General features: G+C 39.7%; 1 protein-coding gene across 8 annotated transcripts in view; it reads right to left on the bottom strand.

Moving 5' to 3' along the window:
- tnika (TRAF2 and NCK interacting kinase a) overlaps positions 1–19,648 on the bottom strand; it is a 99,793-nt gene that overhangs the window by 21,416 nt on the left and 58,729 nt on the right. For 3 of the 8 annotated variants that reach the window (XM_065276341.1, XM_065276335.1, XM_065276336.1), the window contains exons 6-18: positions 18,320–18,410; positions 17,384–17,514; positions 14,610–14,664; positions 12,113–12,191; positions 11,070–11,245; positions 9,209–9,275; positions 8,917–9,115; positions 8,484–8,594; positions 7,558–7,644; positions 4,884–5,075; positions 3,833–4,123; positions 439–603; positions 82–327 (exon numbers count right to left, since the gene is read on the bottom strand). In XM_065276341.1, the coding sequence (XP_065132413.1) occupies positions 82–327; positions 439–603; positions 3,833–4,123; positions 4,884–5,075; positions 7,558–7,644; positions 8,484–8,594; positions 8,917–9,115; positions 9,209–9,275; positions 11,070–11,245; positions 12,113–12,191; positions 14,610–14,664; positions 17,384–17,514; positions 18,320–18,410 (1,890 nt within the window). The remainder of the gene's footprint in view (positions 1–81; positions 328–438; positions 604–3,832; positions 4,124–4,883; positions 5,076–7,557; positions 7,645–8,483; positions 8,595–8,916; positions 9,116–9,208; positions 9,276–11,069; positions 11,246–12,112; positions 12,192–14,609; positions 14,665–17,383; positions 17,515–18,319; positions 18,411–19,648) is intronic. The other 5 variants (XM_065276339.1, XM_065276338.1, XM_065276342.1 and 2 more) reach the window with 3 other exon arrangements.

The following is a 19,648-nucleotide window of genomic DNA, read 5'->3' as shown; positions in this document are numbered from 1 at the left end:
TCAATATTAATTTCTTATGGAAGCAAACTTTGGAAAGTTTTAAACATTACTTTGTGCACATATTTCTGTAACTGTTCTGACCTTTGGAGGAAGGTCCTCTTCCCTCAGCCAGGGGGAACTGCGATCGAATTTTTCCTCACGGCTGGCCATGCGAGGAGCCGGAGGGGGCATCTCTGAAGTGGGGTCGGAGTTCTGCCTCGGCATTTCGGGCCGATGGGACGCTAGGTTGTCCTGGAAGGTTGAAACGCCCTTGGTGGGCTGATCATGTACAGCCTGAGATACTGATAGCGAGGTGCTATGAGACCTCACAGGAACTAGATGAGCCATCTGAGAACATAAGATGAAACAAAGTGTCACAACATAGGGTCACAAGTGTAGTGGAATGTTTGTTCACCCTTAACTATGGTAAATAAAAGAGTGCTTTAATCAAACTTGTACCTGAGGTTCCACAGGGCAGTGCACAGGAGGGGTACGTGGGGGCTGCATACCCCCACTGCTGAAGGATTCGGAGCGTGGTGGAAGGGACGGGTCGGAGATACGGTTTGCCACTTTATGCTGCAGGGCAGGAGAGCTTTGACGGTTCAGTTTGGAGCGCTCCTCAACCTTTGTGAATAGAGAAACCATGTAAGGATGGGCCAGACTTTTTTAAAATGGCAGCCACCACCATTAAACGGGTGAAAACCAGCAAAACCCTGAAAAATGCACCCAGACTCGGGACCCAACTATTCAACATTGGAATAAGACAAGTTTAGATATGTATCAGCAGGCACTACAAAGCAAGTTAATCATTAGGAACTATGACATGATCTGTAAAAGAAAAGCAATCTATTCAGCTAACAGCTGAATTAGGCGTTGCATGTTGATCAGGTCACTCATACAACGAATGGTTATAGCAGATCAGCACCTTCTAAATGCCCTCATAAGAACGGAGCGAGAAATTGAAGACCTTTGAGATATCAATGCACAGAAAATTCCAACTAAGCTGTATTGATAAAGAGTCTGCTTTGGCAACAAAAAAAGCCAAGATGTGAGGCATTGATCAAAAGATTTGCATTCCCACTTTAAGGCATTTGGTTCAATCAAGATAAATAATTACTTTTAAATACACGCGTGTCCATATTCATGAGACGCAGAAGGTGACAATAGACCCTTTTACTGTTTGTACACAATGATGACGTGGCAGCGTATGCGCGCGCATTTAGGCAACGGAAGTATCGTAAGAATCAGCAGTGAAGCAACACAAACAGTAAGTTATTTTTAAAAAATTGACTTTATCAACATTTTCAACACAGCTACCAAATCCGTGTACTATAGTGGAGTGGATAAAAGACGTTAGCAGATGGCCAAAAATAAAGTTGCCAGATACATATATACGTATATTAGTATATTATATTAGTGCAACCAAACGCAACAACGGGACATTTTGATGTTGAGAAACCGTTTTAATAAACTTTCTGAGTTGCTACCACATTAGAACCAATGGGGAATAACACCACTTCTGTTGCCCAAATGCGAGCGCAGGCTATTTGATCACGTGAGCTGTAAAAGGGTCTATAGCACTTTTCACACAGACATTACGGAAAAAACACGGAAAATGCATCCGGAATCGGGATCGTTTGATTTTTGGTTCATTCACACCGCCAATGATTTTCCGGAATCTGTGCATGCATTCACACAGATGCCGTAAAGATCCCGTAAAGACACATGAAGCGTTTAAAGTACTCCACTTGGTAGTTTTTTTCTCTGCAGCATCTGAAGTTTGCTTATTATCCGTTATTTAGATCTCCAGAAACCATGCGTGTGCACTTTTGTTTATGATAAGATTATAAAGGTGCGCACTGTACTAGTATGCCGATAAATGATCTCAACTTCAGAGTACGGCACGCCCCTTATGGCATCGTTTCTGCGTCTTGTTCACACAACGCTTTCCGTGCATCTTACGGCAATGTCACTAGGTCCTCTCTCCGGGAGCGATCCCAGAACATTTACAGGACGTGTTTGTGTTCACACTGAAGCCTGTCTACCAATTTTATGGATATTTTCTGGGACCAAAGTGCTGTGTGAATGAGGTTTATGTGAATAATCGAATATTAAGTCTCTTCTGTACACGTCTCACAGCTTGGGGGCTTTTTATTTGCACCAGCAGACTCTTTAAAGAAGCAGATGCTATAAACAGACAACGGTTAATTATCCCATCTCAGAGATGCAGAATCCTACTGTCGGCAAGAAAGAAAGGAAGGAAGACTGTCTGTTAAATGTTAGTGGAGGGATGAATGTTGGAGGGATGTTTGCTCACAGATACAGTATGATCCACTATGTCTACGATCATAATTTAGGGGAATTAATGGATTCTAAATGATTTACTATCCTCGGTTTCTCAAAATGCAACTAACATTCAAATTTAAAAAATAGTACTTAACACTTGTCACACACGGTGGTGGTAAAAAACACAAAACATGGAATTGTTTCAGTTTTCCAGAAGTGTCTTGCATTGATACCAGGATTGCATTCCAGAAAACCAAACAACACATCCCAAAATCAAAAAGGAAATGTATTATATTATTTGAGGCGTTCCCCATGTGTTGCCTTGCAGAAGAAACAAAGAAGCATAATCACCAACAGGCACCCAGATGCACCCAGCGATGGACCGCACTGATTTTGGAGCTAATGCTTACATTTATACAGTAGGCATCCAGGCAGAATGAGGGGCCATCTGATGGAGCTCAGAATCAAGAGAGATCAATTGGGGGGGGGGGGGGGGTTTGGGGGTATTAATATCTGCATGGTAAGAGCCAGTCAGACTGGCATGGGAGTCTTGACATGTCTTAAGTATTGCTTTATGGGATTAATACATATATTCATACTGAAGGAGTATAAAATAATGACCAATAATGATGAACTGTGAAACATTATTGGCAATAATGCTGCTGTAGTGAATATCTGCACTATTGTAATTTGGGCCTCTTAGAAGGCAGCTTATTCGATCAGAAAAATGGAACCAACCCTTAAAATATATGTTTATGTATAGCCTATACTTTCCCATCAATAGCATTGATCAGAAGCCTCAATGAAACAGCTTCATAGCATTACAACTCCACTACAACCCTATTTGGGGATTAATAAAGAAAATCAATAATATGGTTCAAGAAGAACTGCAGCGTTTAAAGCTATTTACATCTATGTACAATAAGATCACAGCACCTCAAAAAAGAGTGGGGTGGCTCCCATTTACGAACATCGGAAATCCCATAGGGGATAAGGTGGGGGTAGGGGTGGAGTAACGGGGACTACTGGGAGACAAGGACATAGAAGAGCACGGGCTGGTTTTAGGGGAGCTACGAGGAGAAAGCCAGTTTAGCACTGCGCGCAGTGGCTCCGCCATGCCAGCAGACGACTTTTTTGAAAACTTCACATTTATATTATTAAACAAACCATCAGGCCCGCAAGAATTGGCGCGCCAAATGGGCTGGTTGAGATCAGGCGAGAACAACTTCGATCGAGAGGATGAAGACAGGTCTTCAAAGGAAGAGCTACGTTTAGTGTGACTTGAATAATCTGAGTTGAACGTTATGACAGGCATGGCCCACGGACTCAGCGGCAGGTGGTTGTTGTACGGCACCGACTTTGAACGGACTTCTCTGTGCCTTTGCTGTCGGAGGGTGCTTTCTGGAGCTGACATGGACAGCATGCAGTTCTCAGCTGTGTTCAGGGACTCCTGACTAAGATGAAACACCAGCTCCTCATTGTCATCTACATCTATTCTACGACAAGGTGAGAGCGAGGACCTGCGAGGCTCCATGAGTGGAGGACAGGCCAGGTTCTGCAAACTAACCGCTTTAACGATTGATGGGTTGGGCCTGCGTCCACGGGGCTCCTGCCCAGCCTCCTTGGAGGCTCTAACCGGGCTAATGTCTTGTGCCAAGGCTGAATTCTCTTGACTCTTTGGATGGCCTATGAACCGCAGGCGCTGCTGCTTCCGTTGCTCCAAATGTTGCATGACCTGTTCACGAATAGGGGTAGTGGGGGCGGAGGGGCTGCGGCGTGGGACATTCTGCTGACGGGAGGGGGGCATGAATGGCTTGTTGTTCATGGATTGGTTTGGTTTCAGGGGCCGGCCATGGACCTGAAACAGTGAGTTGAGAGTTTTGGGTCAAACACACAAATTGGTCAGAAATGAGAGAAAAACACAGGTAAACCAAAAAGAGTCCAGATAACATAAGGAACAATATGGTTGCTGTAATACTTTCAGTTCAGGGTTATTCTACAATTGCAGTGATGAAATTTAAAATAAATAAATAAATGTATTATTCTAGGAAAAACCCACCATATTTCCATGCTAAGAGAGTTTCAAAATAAGCACATTGTAAATGTTAATTACAATCATAAATTTTACTCCAAGTTTTTTTATTAAACACTATGTAAAACACACATAGGGGCAATTTCCCAGACACTAACATTTATCAGCCATAATTTTGTCTCAAGATGCACACCAGTATTGTTTGTAAGGTATGTATGTTAAAACTACTTTATTGTCCTAATATATCGAAGGCTTAGTCCTGGATTAACATCAACCATGTCTGGAAAACTGCCCCATAAAGTTTGATTATGCCATTGAAAATAATAACATAATAACACTGCGATGGCCATTTCACTTTGCTGGAATAAAGAAAACAAGTTAAACTGTCAAGTCGCATTCTTGTTCAAGCTGGATCAGCAGCGTCAACTTTCAAAGTTTCCAGGCTGACAGTGAGCTATTGACCGAGAAAATCTCTTAGATTATATACAGTAACCACAGCATACGTAGGACAGCGATGCAATGCTGCAAAAATGACAAACACAGAAGAAGAGGAGAATCAATGAGGACTCTAGAGTAAGCTTTATACCTCTTTGGCCCAGGCTGGTTTCTCACTGGCATTGCCTGCATTTTGGTAATGGTACAGTTGCTTCTTATCTGCAGGTTTGGAGTCTTGCTGAGGGTGTTGTTGAAGAGAAACAAGGTAAGCTCTCTCTTGCTGCAACTGTCTCTGCAACCTCTCCGCCTGCCTCTGTTCCTCCAGCTGTTTGCGTTTATACTCCTGATAATAGTGAGAAAGAGAGATGATGATGGTTAGAGAGAAACTTTATCGTAACACTCAAAATAAGCTCCATGCTACAGTATAAGGGATTCAAATACAGTAGCACAAAGACCATATGGCACATGCCAGTACAATGACACACATGCATATTCACAAGCACATGCTGGATTGCTTATGTGGCAGCAGCACAAACACGAGCACAAAACAGATCCTCACACACTATAGGGCGGTTTCCAGGATAGGGTTTAAGCTAGTCCCAGAGTAAAATGCTTATTTGAGATGTTTTACCTTAAAGGATTAGTCCATTTTCTTAAAAAATCCAGATAATCTACTCACCACCATGTCATCCAAAATGTTGACTTTCTTTGTGCAGTCAAGAAAAAATAATGTTTTTTGAGGAAAACATTCCAGGATTTTTCTCATTTTAATGGAATTTAATAGAGCCCAACACTTTAAAGTTTTAATGCAGTTTCAGAGGACTCTAAATGATCCCAAACGAGGCATTTGGGTCTTATCTAGTGAAATTATTGTCATTTTTGGCAAGAAAAATACAAAATATGCACTTTTAAACCACAACTTCTCGTCTATCTCCGTTCCTGTGACGCGCAACCTCACGTAATTGCGTAGTGACGTAGAAAGGTCTTGTGTTACATTTGCAGACCATTTTAAACAATAAACTGACACAAAGACATTAATTAGTATCATTCGACATAACAACGTCAGAATGGTCCTTTTTCTCCACACTTGTAAACATTGGAGCGGTAGTTTCGCATACATCATCCGTGACCTCTTGACGTGATGACGTATAACGTGAGGTCACGCTGGCACGTCACAGGACCGGAGGAAGACGCGAAGTTGTGGTTTTATTTTACTTGCCAAAAATGACAATCTTTTCGCTAGATAAGACCCTTACGCCTCGTTTGGGGTTGTTTAGAGTCCTTTAAAAGTGCAATATTAAACTGCATTAAATCTGTTAAGTGTTGGGGTCCATTAAAGTCCATTAAAATGAGAAAAATCCTGGAACGTTTTCCTCACAAAACATAATTTCTTCTCGACTGAACAAAGAAAGACATCAACATTTTAGATGACATGGTGGTGAATAAATGATCAGGATTTTTTTAAAGAAAATGGACTAAACCTTTAAAACAGCTTGCACTAACATTAATCTTAACATATATCTGTGCCATTGTTTTTCTCAAGAATCACACAAGTAATGTTTTTCTAAGTATGTTTGTAAAAACAACTTAAAAGTCCTAATATAACTAAGGCCTAGTCGTGGCTTAATCTAAACCCTGTCTGGGAAACCGCCCCTTTATGAGTGTATTTCCAGCACCAGGCTTTAGTTTTGTCACCTACACCACCCACGAATTGCTACTTGGTAACTGCAGGTGGTCTTACAGTATGGGGAGAGCATCTTACACAATTCCTAACAAAAATATTAGTCGATAAAATCAAGGATTTGGTTTTATGCCTTAGGACGAAGAAATAAAGCTGGAAATGTTTGCGAAATGATTGACATGACTGAACAATGAGGCTCCTCCCCTAACTGTATAGAACTTTGTATTGTGTAACATAAGCACTGGTATTTTTCTCCAGAAATGTACACATCTTTTCCTGGAAGAAAAAGACAGTTTGTGAGTAATTTTGCTTGATATAACTTTTGTCAACTTGTAGAAGTACACTAGTAAGCAAACCGATTTTACGGGGCCTTCAAAACAGATCTCGCAGTCAGTCTACTGCCTAAAACAGTACTATAATAGCAAATAAATCTAAAAAGCATGGAGCAAAAATTACAAAAGCAAGCAATCTAATGCTGGTCCATGTAATGGAGCGCTAAGCCTCAATCACCGCATTAAAAACAGTCACATGACAGAAGACATGGCATCTTTCCATGCCAGGCATATGTGCTGCCTTTGCAGCAGAACGGGTCAATGCGAGTTCAGCTGCTGATAACAAATTACAGGGAAGTTTTTCCTCGATACATCTGTGACTCGGTTTGAAGGTAAAGAACAGAGCTACTCGGAAAATATAGCCCTCACTGCTGCCTCTCCCAAGTGGTTTCAGTGAAAAAGCATCACCTTAACTGCAAAACTCCCTTGAGACCAAAAAATAAAGAGAACAGCAGCTACAGTCTGCCCGCTCTCCTAGATTCCCTTAAAATACCTCAAAGCAAGCTGGGATTACAGAAAAACAAATCTTTTAATTTGCCGAAGATAAAACGACTTTGGCGTACCCTAATTCGCTCATCCACCTTAAAATTTCTTTTGAATTCAGTACACAATCTTGTTGTTGTTCTATTCTTAGACTGTCAAAACAGCTGTGACGAATGCAAAACTAACATAGACACAAATCACTGTATCGACAAAACCGTAATAACAATCAATCACAAGATGGGGTACATAAGCACAAGGCCACAGGCTGACATGATATGGGAGGGGTGAGGGATCAGAGGCACAGCGAGCGAATCTCTTCTCTGTGTTACCAGTAGGAGAGCCTGCTCTTGTAAGAGCTGTTGCTGTAGGATCTCAAGCTGTCTCTGTTCCTCTTCCAACTGACGACGGATATACTCCTACAGCCCAGCCCCGACGCCAGAAAGAGAAAGACAGGGAAACAGAGAAAAGCTAAAAGATTATCAGAGTTTAAACAGGATTCAGAGTGAATGTGTGACAGGAGGATATGATTTAACATGGTAAGAAAGACAGACAGAGTGAAATCATCCAACAGTTCTCAGAAATTGAGTAAAAAAAAAGGAATATAATTTATTACACCAATTCAATGTGTAGGAGTAAACCGAGGACAAAATAGAGCAGATATTCTCATGAGAACGAGAAGGTGTGAATATAAGAAGAGCGAAAGAGAGAGAGAGAGAGAGCTGGGAGCTTTTCCATCCATGTACCTGAAAGATTCAGTCCAAGAGGACAAAGTAAAGGATATTGAGAGAGAGAGACAGAAAGAGAGTGAGAGCAAGAAAGCATGAGTATTATAAAAATACCCAAAAAACCTTTTCAGTAAAAAGAATGGGCATGTGTGTGGGTCGGAGCTGGAAAACAGTGGCTATTAACCGAGCCACTCTGCAAAATAATTAACTTATGCCCATGAAAGATATTCTCATCTATTTGTCAATGGCAGCACGGATCAAGGTCATGGGGGTGCACGCACACATAAGACCGCACAAACATGTCACAGTTAGGGATGTTTAATGGTCAATCAGTCTGGAGCAGATAAAGAGAAGGGCACGGGTGCTGTGTGCGCTCACTTCCTGTGCCTCTTATCTGGCTCTCCACAGAACCTTCCTTTAGGCACACACTGTTACTTTTTACAACAATTAACTTTCTTTTAATTGAGCATGTAGATGTGCTTTCCAGCTGTGTCATCAGGGCAGTGCTGTTATAAACTGTGTGTGTGTACCTGCTCTCTTTCAGCCTGCCTCCTCTCCTCCTCTCGGCGGACTTGCTCCTCATAGCGATGTCTCTGCTCTCTCTCCTGTTGCTTTCGGAGCTCGCGATCGCGTCGCTGTTGCTGTGGGACACAAACATACGATGCAGCTGAATCATATACATAGCAACAGTTTATTTGTCATGTGTTATTTTTATGGGACAAAGCAACTGATGTCCTCAATTATCCACAAACGGAAGGTGTCAGGACCATGTGCTGTAGTATATTAACCCTTTTATATATAAATATAACCTTAGTTATGGGCACTGCTGTTATTATCAACACACCCATAATGTGCATTTATAGTAAAAAAGTTGGCATACAATTTTACCCAAAGAAAAATTTACAATGGATAACAGTTTGTGTTCCCAGGAAGCCTTGGTTTTAGCTGTTGAGCTACACTAACCTCTTCTAATCTGCGCCTCTGCTCTTTTTGTTCCTCGATGCGCTTCTGTCTCTCTGCCAGCAGTTGGTGCTTGTGTCCCTCGTTCTGCTGTTGTTCCAGCTGCTGTCTGCGCAGGGCCTCCGATCGCTCCTTATTGGCTACCTGTAGGCGCAGGAAGTCCCGCCTCAGAGTGGACTCCCCGGGAATGTTGATGATGGAGCTATTCAGAGACAAATGAAAGGAATATTTCCTCATTTTCCCCATATATGTAAACATTCAATATAAAACCCATCACCACTAATATAAGCTGTACCTGGGTTCTCCCATGTCATGCTCTTCCTCCTCCTCTTCACTTCCACTATACTCGTACTCCGTCTCATCTACAGGTGAGAAAAATGTTCATCAGTCACAATCAGACATGCAAAACCTATCCATGATGTGTTAAGAGTCATCAACCTTCACACGCAGTGTCCTTTAACCACGTCATCGTATTTAATAAGTCCATTGCCAGTTAAAGTTATGCATGTGTGTGTTAGAGGGGGAGAGACACAGAGTTTGTGTTTCTCTATGACTGCCACATACTGTCAACACTGTTACTCTACCTTGGTAAAATAGTTTGACGGTGACAAAATTGACACTGACTAATGCGACCTAACATCATTACTCCCCTGGATCAAACTTCCATCAATATTACTGCAGCCAAAGTCGAAATGCTTCAAACTAAGTGTTAATATAGTTCTCATTTTTACCGTATTTTTCGGACTATAAGTCGCTCCGGAGAATAAGTCGCATCAGTCAAAAAATGCTTCATGAGGAGGAAAAAACTGGACTATAAGTCGCATTTATTTAGAAATAATTTTTGGCTGCATATTTTACTAATTGCAGTTTGTAATCTGCAGAATAGGATTTTCTTTTGGGGGGCATATTGTTTGCGTCTTTCTCAGTTGTCTTTAAGTTTACAGTTTACATTTATTCTGGGGTAGGCTACAGGAGCAGCATATAAAACCCTCTGGTGGCTATAGACAGTAATGTTTTATATTGGTTCATGTTAATTTTGACATATAAGTCGCACCTGACTATAAGTTGCAGGACCAGCCGAACGATGAAAAAAAGTGCGACTTATTTTCCGGAAAATATGGTATCCGCTTAAAAAAAATCACTGTGTTTTATTTTGTGCCACCATACTTACTCGTGTAACAGTATTTAAATAAGGAAAACATGGAAGTATTTGGTGGCTTCTAAATTCATCCCTGTTTGGATCCTAAGGATTGAATGGGGCTAGGCTAAATGCTAACACATTCAAGACACACTGTACAAAGATTAAATGCACATATTGAATAAAGATGGGTATGTATTCATTCGTCTAAGTTGAGGTAAGGACCTAGTACAATATTGAAAAACTGTGGTGTTTTCCTTTAATATTCACTTAACTTGGTTGACAAAACTGAATTTTAAATTTTCAAAAATATTTAAACATTTTTTGTCTTGTGAGAAATAAAGTATTCACCTTATTAAAAAACAGAAAACATTCTGCTATTTAGATTCAAGACCTTTCTGTACTTTAGTTTGCATAACTTTAATATCCTTTAGTGTTTTAGTATCATAGTAGTGTTTTTAGTTATTCCTGTCTATCTTTTATTACAACTGTGTCTTCCTTGTATTAAAGCAACACTTAAGAGTTTTTTTTACATGGCACACTACCCAATTGGTGCCCCATGTGAGGCTCACTAGATTAATTGGTGCCTGTGTGAAGATCTCTACATTACATTAGACATAGTGAGAAAAGGTCTAATAGGAATAGTGAATATGCCAAAATATGCTGTTGGGAAATGAGTCTTATAGTTAAACTCACACAATGTAACTACAAGTAGCATTAGGGGACATTTATCTAGTAAAACAGAGAATAGGAAATAATAGATGTGGCAGTACTGTGAGTGATGAATGCTAAATGTCAGAAGAGATGAAGTGCGGCTTGAGGACAATATCCCAAGCAGGGCTTCACACGCCTGCTCTCTCTTCCATGTGATATTGCGTAAAATCATTTGAGTTCACCACCGTAAAGCATATAATGAAAGCACGAGACGCATACAGAACAGAACATATCAAATTCTAATAGATAAAGCTGATAAGGTCACTGTGTGTGTGTGTGTGTGTGTGTGTGTGTGTGTGTTCACCTCTCTCTCCTCTCTTCTTCTTGGTGCGGTCGATATGGTCTTTGAGCTGAATACGGATTTGCCTCTCATTGGTCATGTCTCTGATGTATGGATGCTTGAGCATTTGGTCTGTATTGGGCCTCTGGTTGTGGTTTTTAACCAGACAGCTCTCAATAAAAGACTGGAACTTTTTTGACCTGGGGATATACGAAGAAGTTTGAGGAAAACTGGAGGGCTTATCTTCATTCATTCTTTTTGCGAGTGCTCGATAACTCTTAGATGCATATCTCACATGTGTTTGATGATTTGTTTATCCAGCAGCCTTGCAAGATTAAATGTTGTGTCTGGGCTGTTCCTCGTATGTTTACACTTACAAAATACTTCGGAATCATGAAACATTAAGCCAGTTTCCCATAAACAGTGTATCCATATTATTTTATGTGTAGTATTATCTTTTTCAATACAGGCTTTAAACAAGGAACAGTCAGAAAATGCATTCATGTCTAGCAAGCATGCAAATCACACATACAGTGACAGGCAACAGCACTTTCTATTCAGTAAGTCTGACTTAATCCAGGCTATGCAAGCAGGTTCGATTTTCCTCCATGTAGATTAATTGCCTTTTGGATTGACATGTAAATTCGATTTTAGGTTTGTAAATATAGCCCACTCCTAATAACTGTTATATAATTTATGGCATCTTTAAAGAAAATACTTAAACTAAACAAAAAAAGCGCAGTAAACTAAACGCACATCTATTCTGCGTTTAAAGCTGCAGCAGTCTGTCTGTAAAACAGGCCTTAGTAGCTATTAACTAACTAAAGCCTTTATGTCTAGCATGACATGCAACCTTTCTCAAAGCATCTGTGCATGACTGTGTGCATTTGTGCCTGTGTGTGTATGTGAAGGGCAGACATATCAAACAAAGATCATATGAGACAGATGAAACAAATAGTGAAGTCACTAAAGCCTTTGATTAACAGTAGATTGGACAGTGTTTGTGAAATCCCGTTGGGTCTCTGCGAGGGTCTGTGACCCCTGTAAACAAAGAAAGGGCTGCTCACCACTTCTTGGACTTGAGTCTTGGAGCTGGGTTTCGAGGGATCAGAAACAGGGCTCTCATTGGGTGCATGTCACACAGAGCTGTAGAGAAAGAACAAAGAGTCAGTGTAAAGTTAGAGAATTGATTCGTAACACATTATAAATGTTAAAAATGTATTGCTGAAACACATTACAAAGACTGCGAACTGTCTAGTATTAAATTAGGTTTTGAGCAGTTGACCGAGCTGGCATTTGCACGTCATTGTAAGTCAAAAATACAGGCCATTTTAAAGCATAAAGAACTCAAGCACTTTGGTTTTCAGTCAGTCTGCTCTCATGCTTAAATGCCTGTCTTGGCGACATATATACTTAAGGAATAGGCTAGTGAACCAACTAAGTGTGCCTATAATAATAGTATTAATGTTATAGTTTAATGAAAACATTTGCGGTCTTTTCAACAACATACACAATGAAGCTGTATGAAAGCGATTAAATGATTTACTAATATTATAAAAAATCGAATTGTTTAGTTAATCGTTTTATCCATAGGATAGTCATCCATTGATCTGAATAGTTCTACTATTGTATGCAACGTTTAATCATTAGGAAATAATACATTTATTCAATAAAAAATAGTTTTTATGTATACATCTAGTTTATGGGAGTTTCCTGTTGTTTTTTATTATTATAAATAATAATAATAATAATATGATGATGATTGTCATAATTAACATTTCTTATAGTCAGAATTGTTTCAAAGCATTGAAAGTTTTTGTCAGAGCCTTAATTTTGACATGCATTTTTATTTTTACATCAGACATATCAGTTCTCGTTCTACATGATACATCTGTATCGACATCAGCCCTGAAAAAAAAAACATATCGGTCGACCACTACATTTAATACAAATACTGCTTAATTCTGCCCAAGTACACGTCAGCCCAAAAATTACAAATAGATTCTGTGGGAAAAGAATGGGTATTTGCTAGGGCTGCTTGATATTGAAATCTGAATAATAATGCATGTTTTGAAACAGACAATTTATAATGAAATATTCAAAAACTGAAAGCCCACACACGTTTTATATTTAGAAAAAAAGCATCACCCCGCTATCTGTATCAGAAGAAAAAACTATTAACCACACTGTTCATAACCTAGCATTAAAATCATTAAAGTTATTGCAAACCATTGCTATGCGGATATTGTGATATAAAGATTAGCGTTATTTTGATAATTTTTGCAGCCTGGGTATTTGCCCAGAATATCTGGACACTTAACTGCCATGGACTTTAAAAATGTAGCCTGTATTGATAAAATTGACACATTTACATGGGTGGACAAAAATGCTCAGTGAGTTCCCAATCAAAAACTAAACATTAACAACAAATGTTGTGTTAATGACTTTGCATTATAACATACAATATATCAAACAGAGTATCTTTAATAGAAAATGTTCCATTTTGATTTGAGGCAGACCTTTTACATTTCAGATTCACACCAGAGGCTGTGACAAAATATACATGGCCCCAACCCCAAAATAGAGATGCATTTATTTAGTCCTCCCTCACCACAGAGATATTGACAATGTTCCCGAATGATCAAACAAAAGTTGGACACTTAGCGTGCAGTGTAAACACTGAACCTTATCTGTTAAAAAGCTTGTTGGTTCTGGTAGCTAGTTCAATAAAGGTCCTTTTGATCTTGAAGAGAGGTCTATTTCTGATAAATAGCACATTACATATATCTGCAGCCATCAGCATGCTTCAATTTAAAAGCTTTCACAAACAATATCAAATACGTCAACAGAGGTTCCAAACACAATTTGTGAAAAATCAGACACCTAGTTATAGACAAATCAACAGAATGTGAAAGCTAATATAAGGTATGACACAGGGTTGAGTGCCACAAATAGCTGCAGGTGGTGACTAACAGAGTATGTGGGCAGGTGTCTGTGAGTAGACAAAAGGTTATGATATCTTTCAGCCTGGCAGCATATTTTGAAGTGAGCTTGCCAAACAAGGACGGCTGAGCATATTTGGTTCGAGCACCTGTGCCACTCTTGGACACAGACCTGTGCTGCATACAGAGGCCAAAATGCCAGTGCCAACAAAAATACACAAACCAACAGATGAAACACACGCTCACATCAAATTGTTGTAATAATAAAGTTGAGTCAACTCTCCAATGAACTGCATAAAAAGGCAAGCTTGTCCTTAAGTGCACTCCCTAACAGCTTTTCTGTCCCCATCCAACACAGCAGCACCCTGCCAGGACACCGGGATTATTCCCGTCTCTAGCCAGGACAAGAATGCTACAGTCTGCCCGCCCCTCTTGCATGTCCGTTATTTCCCGGCCATCTGTACAACAGCACCTAGCTGAGATCAGCTCAGACGCTTTTATTTTACACAGTCGAAATCTGTGACATTCAAATATGGTTTATTCAATGTCATGGCTTGTCCTAGGACACAGTGATAACATGAACTGTACACACAGACCAGTGAAGAAGAACTGTGTTACTTACGCGGTGCCCCTTCGGCCATCTCGATGGCGGTGATTCCTAAAGACCACAGGTCGCTCTGAAACACAAAAGAGAGAGAGACTTGATATGAAACTGGATGGAAAAGCAAAAGAAATCATATCGCCGTTTTATATATGCAAACTGAAATACAAGATGCATACAAGTAGCAATATAAGACGGGCTCACACTACAGGATTTTTAAAATCCTGCCCAATTATTAAATGTGGTTTTAGCACACATAGTCAATCTTTCTCCGTTTACACTGTCTACACAGGACCCGTACAGCAGCTTGTTAAGCGGTTGCAATTTCAAACTGTTTATCCTGATTTAACATCCTAAATATCAAACATGATTCATATGATCGGGGTGGTCCCGATTTGCTTGAAGCAGATCAGTTGTAAGATTTGATCTGGAAATGTCACACATTACATGATAATCTGAGTCTGAGTCCTTGAACCAATTTTCGTTCCCATTCTCGGAAAGCAATATTAGTCAGATGACAATATTAAAATTTGATGTCATGATTTCACACAATCTCAAAGAAGGCCTAGTAAGACAATGTAACAACTGACCTTACCAATGTCTGTAAATCACATGCTGTATAAAAAAATCTATTATACTATGAACTACTGTTGAGAACCACCCAGGACCAAATAACAGACAAGAAAAAGTATGTGAATCTTTTGGAATTTCATAGTTTTATGAATAAATTTGTCATAAAATGTGATCTGATCATCATCTAAGTCAAAGGAATTGACAAACAATGAGAGAACAACTAAAAAGCTTCAAGTTTGCAAAAGAGCAGATTGAAGCTCCACGGCAGTATTGGCTAAATGTTTTGGGGAAGATGAATTCCCAAGTATATCAGACAATTCTTCAGGATAATGTGAGAATGTCTGTACGTCAGCTGAAACTGTGTAGAAGGTGGGTGATGCAACAGGACAACGACCCAAAACACAGGAGAAAGTCCACAACAGAATGGCTTCAGAAAACAAAATCTACCTTTTGGAATAGCCAAGTTAGAGCCCAGACCTCAACCCAATTTAGATGCTATGGATTGACTCGAAGAGGGCCATACACATGAGACATCCAAAGAATATGACGGAGCTAAGGCAAAAAGAATGGGCTAAAATTCTTCCTCAACAATGTGCAGGTCAGATCCACAGCTACAAGAAGCACCTGGTTGATGTTATTGCTGCCAAGGGGGGGTCAATAAGTTATTAATTCTAAGGGTTCACTTACTTTTTCCACGAGTGTGTTCAATAAAGACATTAAAAATAATTACACAAAAAAATTCAGATCTTTCGACACATTATGTTTGTCACTACACTTGACTTGAAGGTGAAGATCAGATCACATTTTATGACAAATTTATTGCGAAAACCATGAAATTCCAAAAGGTTAACATACTTTTTCTTGCCACTGTACATTAGATTTCAGTATATATTGCGTTATATTACATGTGACCCTGTCTGTGAAATCCAGGCTAAGGTCTCAATCTAAAAATTAAATTAAGAGCATCATTGACTTCAAATTGATTTCAATCTTTGTCTTGGTCTTAGTCAATATTGACGAAATCAAGCGGATATTTTCATTTATATGTTATAGTTTCACTGGTTATAACTTTTAAATCTAGAACTTGTGTGGCCACATGTTGGTACATGACTAGTTTGACCAGATTTTGCAGTCACATTTGTTTCATAATCTATATTTACCTGAAAAGGCGCAACGCACCTTTATCACGTAACCTAGAATTTGCCTTCCTTGGAAGTCTGGCACACTCCCAATGATTCTGTGGAACTGTTGCAAGTAAAAACTGAACACGTCTCTTACACAATTTACCTGCATGACTGGCATTAAAATGCACGAAAGAATCTTCTTCTAAAAAATCATGCATTTAACCTCTCCTTTACTTTTGTTAATTTATCTCTTCCTCTGTCAGGTGATAAAGATCCACAATGCCTCCCACCAACTGTACGCAATTCTCTTGAATGGTAAAGGACTGAACCCACAACGTTCCAGGCAAATGTTACAAAACGAGCAACAGAGCACGTTTTTATCAGTAGTGCTGAGCATTATATATTCGACTTGCATGCAAACTGATATGATGGTAATATAAATTCAGTGAAGCATGCGCCGGATATTCAATACAGGGAGTAAAACCGCTGCACACAGATGATATTTCATACTGCAATAAAAGCCTTCTCTTACCCCACATTTGTCTGAGCTTTAAGCTAGACCAGGAATGAATTTATAAACACGCAATAAAACAGACTACAGCATAACGACAGAAAGAGAAATGGGCTAATATTTCTTCGAACGGGAAGTGGAGATCTCGCAGCAGTTGTCGGTTTGTCTAGTTGTGTGTCCTGTTATTGCGACACTATCTATGCTGCCAGCTGTGGCACGGATCGCTATTAGCGTTGCTGATCTGTGGATAATGGGGGCTAAATTGTTTTCAAGGACAGTTTATTTGATTTTGATTGCATATGCTCACATGTGTATTGAGTAAATTGAGGACTTGCGATCAATACTCTCCTTCTGGCTAATGCAAAATGAAGGAGAGGGATGCTGCCCTATTACAAAAACACAAAATTAGCAGCAAAATATTTGTTTTATTAATGCATTAGAGTAATTACACGCATTCAAACACAATTGATGTGACAATAATCGTATTGAACACATTATTTTAATGGTGCATTAGTTTAAGAGTAAATATAAATGCTTCTTAAATTTAAAACTTAACACGGATTGAATATTATCCCAGAAGAGCTCACCTTATAGTCATACGTGGCTTCAGGATTCTCATCACATGCTATGACCTCCGGTGCCATCCAATAAGGTGTGCCGATGAAAGTGTTTCTGCGACTCACAGTACGGTCCAGTTGAGCACTCACACCAAAATCCACTGGAGTACAATAGACAGAAGTCAAATCAGTTTATTAACAATCTACAACCACCGTGACAGCTAGACACACCGGACAAATGTTCACGTCAATGTGACAATTCCTGTACCGACAGATTTTTTGATCATTTTAAATTAATCGTCTCACTATACATGCCTGAGGGTTGCCTCATCAAGTCTTCATAGATTATGATATTTGTGGCAAAATAACAAGTGGGTGTAATTGTGAGTCATGTATAGGTTCTTACGCAGCAAAAAAACACCCAAAAATAGTGCCGCAGTGCCTTTGGCATGACAGGAACCCTGCAGATCACTAAAGAGCCCTGATCAGGCTGTTTCTCACGCTCCAGATTTCATGTCTAGGTTTAACACTCCTAACCAGGCGTGACGTTACAAGGCATCTCGTTCATCCTAACCAGCATCCTTCACCTCTCATACCAAGCAGCAACGGGCCATGAAATGAATAAAAAAAAATAGCAAAAAGGAAACTTTCCTTTTGAAAGCACAAATCTGCATTCAGCCTTCGACACATTTATGAAATCTGCTTTAGTAGCAATGACATGAACTAAGTGATGATCAATTATTTACACACTGGCTAATTGATTTACCTCTGATCTACCAAGCTTCGTCTCACAGCCCTCACTCCCCTGCAGGGTCTTAAAGGAAGCAGCCGTTCAAATAAAACACTGCATAAATATTACCTAGCTGTGTATACCTTGCATTCTCATGCACAGGATTTATGCTTTTAAACTTTTCAGAGTTGGCTTTAAAGCAAAGTTATCTCAAGTCTACAGGACTGTGCTCTTACCTAGTTTAACCTCAGCATTTTCTGTCAGCAGCACATTTTGGCCTTTGATGTCTCTGTGGATGACTTTGTTAAAGTGGAGATGACTGAGCCCCTGGTGGAGAGAAAAAAATGAATTGGATCCAAGGACAGAAAAAATGGTAGAAATCATCATTCATAAACTAAGGTTGTAAGTAACAACCCTTGCTAACTATGAATGCCAGCTTTTTTAGCAGACTGCCAGCTTTCTTCAGCTGAGCGCTTTGGTTGCTGTGATACTTTTGCTTTGTTTATAAGCTGTTGAACGATGCGACGGTTGGATGTTGTGATATTGGTCCCTCCCCTCCTCAACTGTGATTGGACGGCTGTGGGAGAACTGGCATTGACAAGCTGAGCTTTTTACCCAAAGTTGAATCTTTTTCAACTCTCGGTGCTCAAACGCGGAAAAAACTTCGGGATTTTAGTAGGGGGAAAAACGCCTGCTGCTGACTTTTTTAAAAAACGGCATGCTTCCATTGGAAATATTTTAAAACATACACCTGCGTAAATGCATTGGTGTGCACGCCTCCTAATATATGTGCCCTTTATGTTTCAATTCCAGGGTTTCCCGCAGCATATTTCAGTTAAGGTGGCCCGCCTAAGCTTGGAAACTCTACCGCCTTAACTAACCCTACCGCCTTAACGCATCACACTGTGAGCGGAGACGTGCGTCACACAGCCAAAATGAGAAAGACGTGGTCCGGACCATCACTGTCTGGAGGATAACTAGCCAGTTGATAAAACATCTCGGAGAATAGCGCAGACGCGCTTCACACCGCGAGCGTGTACGCGCAATGATATAAGACGTGGTCCATCATGTCTGGAGGATAGCCAGTTGATAAAACGCGTGTCCGTGAGAACTGTAAGTGGTCTTATGTTTTGGGGTTATTTTTAAGCCCGTTATTGTATTATATTTTTTTGTATTATTGTCTATAGTTCTTGCAATTTTAAAGTAAGTTAGCTAGTGATTTTGTTGTTTGAGCAACCTGCTAGGGTTGCACGTGCCTGTTTATGAGATATAATTGTTGAGCGCTCTTGCTCACTTTTATTTATGTGCATTATTTACATGCTACAGTAGTTACACTCCTTTAAGATAATGTAATCATTAGTGGGAAATAATCAGTTTTTACAATTTTTGCGCTATCTATCATCGTTCACCAGACGTTCTACAACATCTACTTTAGTTTATGTTTATTAACCCTTTAGTTTCACTTCATCACGCAGTTATTCCCGTTAGAGGTAAAACGTTTAATTCATAAAAAAATCTAGTATGTGTTTATTTTTTGTCATAGTTTCTTCAAAATTAAGTTTTAT

Source organism: Paramisgurnus dabryanus, chromosome 6 (assembly GCF_030506205.2).
Source record: "Paramisgurnus dabryanus chromosome 6, PD_genome_1.1, whole genome shotgun sequence".
Taxonomy (NCBI): domain Eukaryota; kingdom Metazoa; phylum Chordata; class Actinopteri; order Cypriniformes; family Cobitidae; genus Paramisgurnus; species Paramisgurnus dabryanus.
The sequence above is the reverse complement of the archived record's forward strand: the minus strand, read 5'-3'. Positions and strand labels throughout refer to the sequence as shown.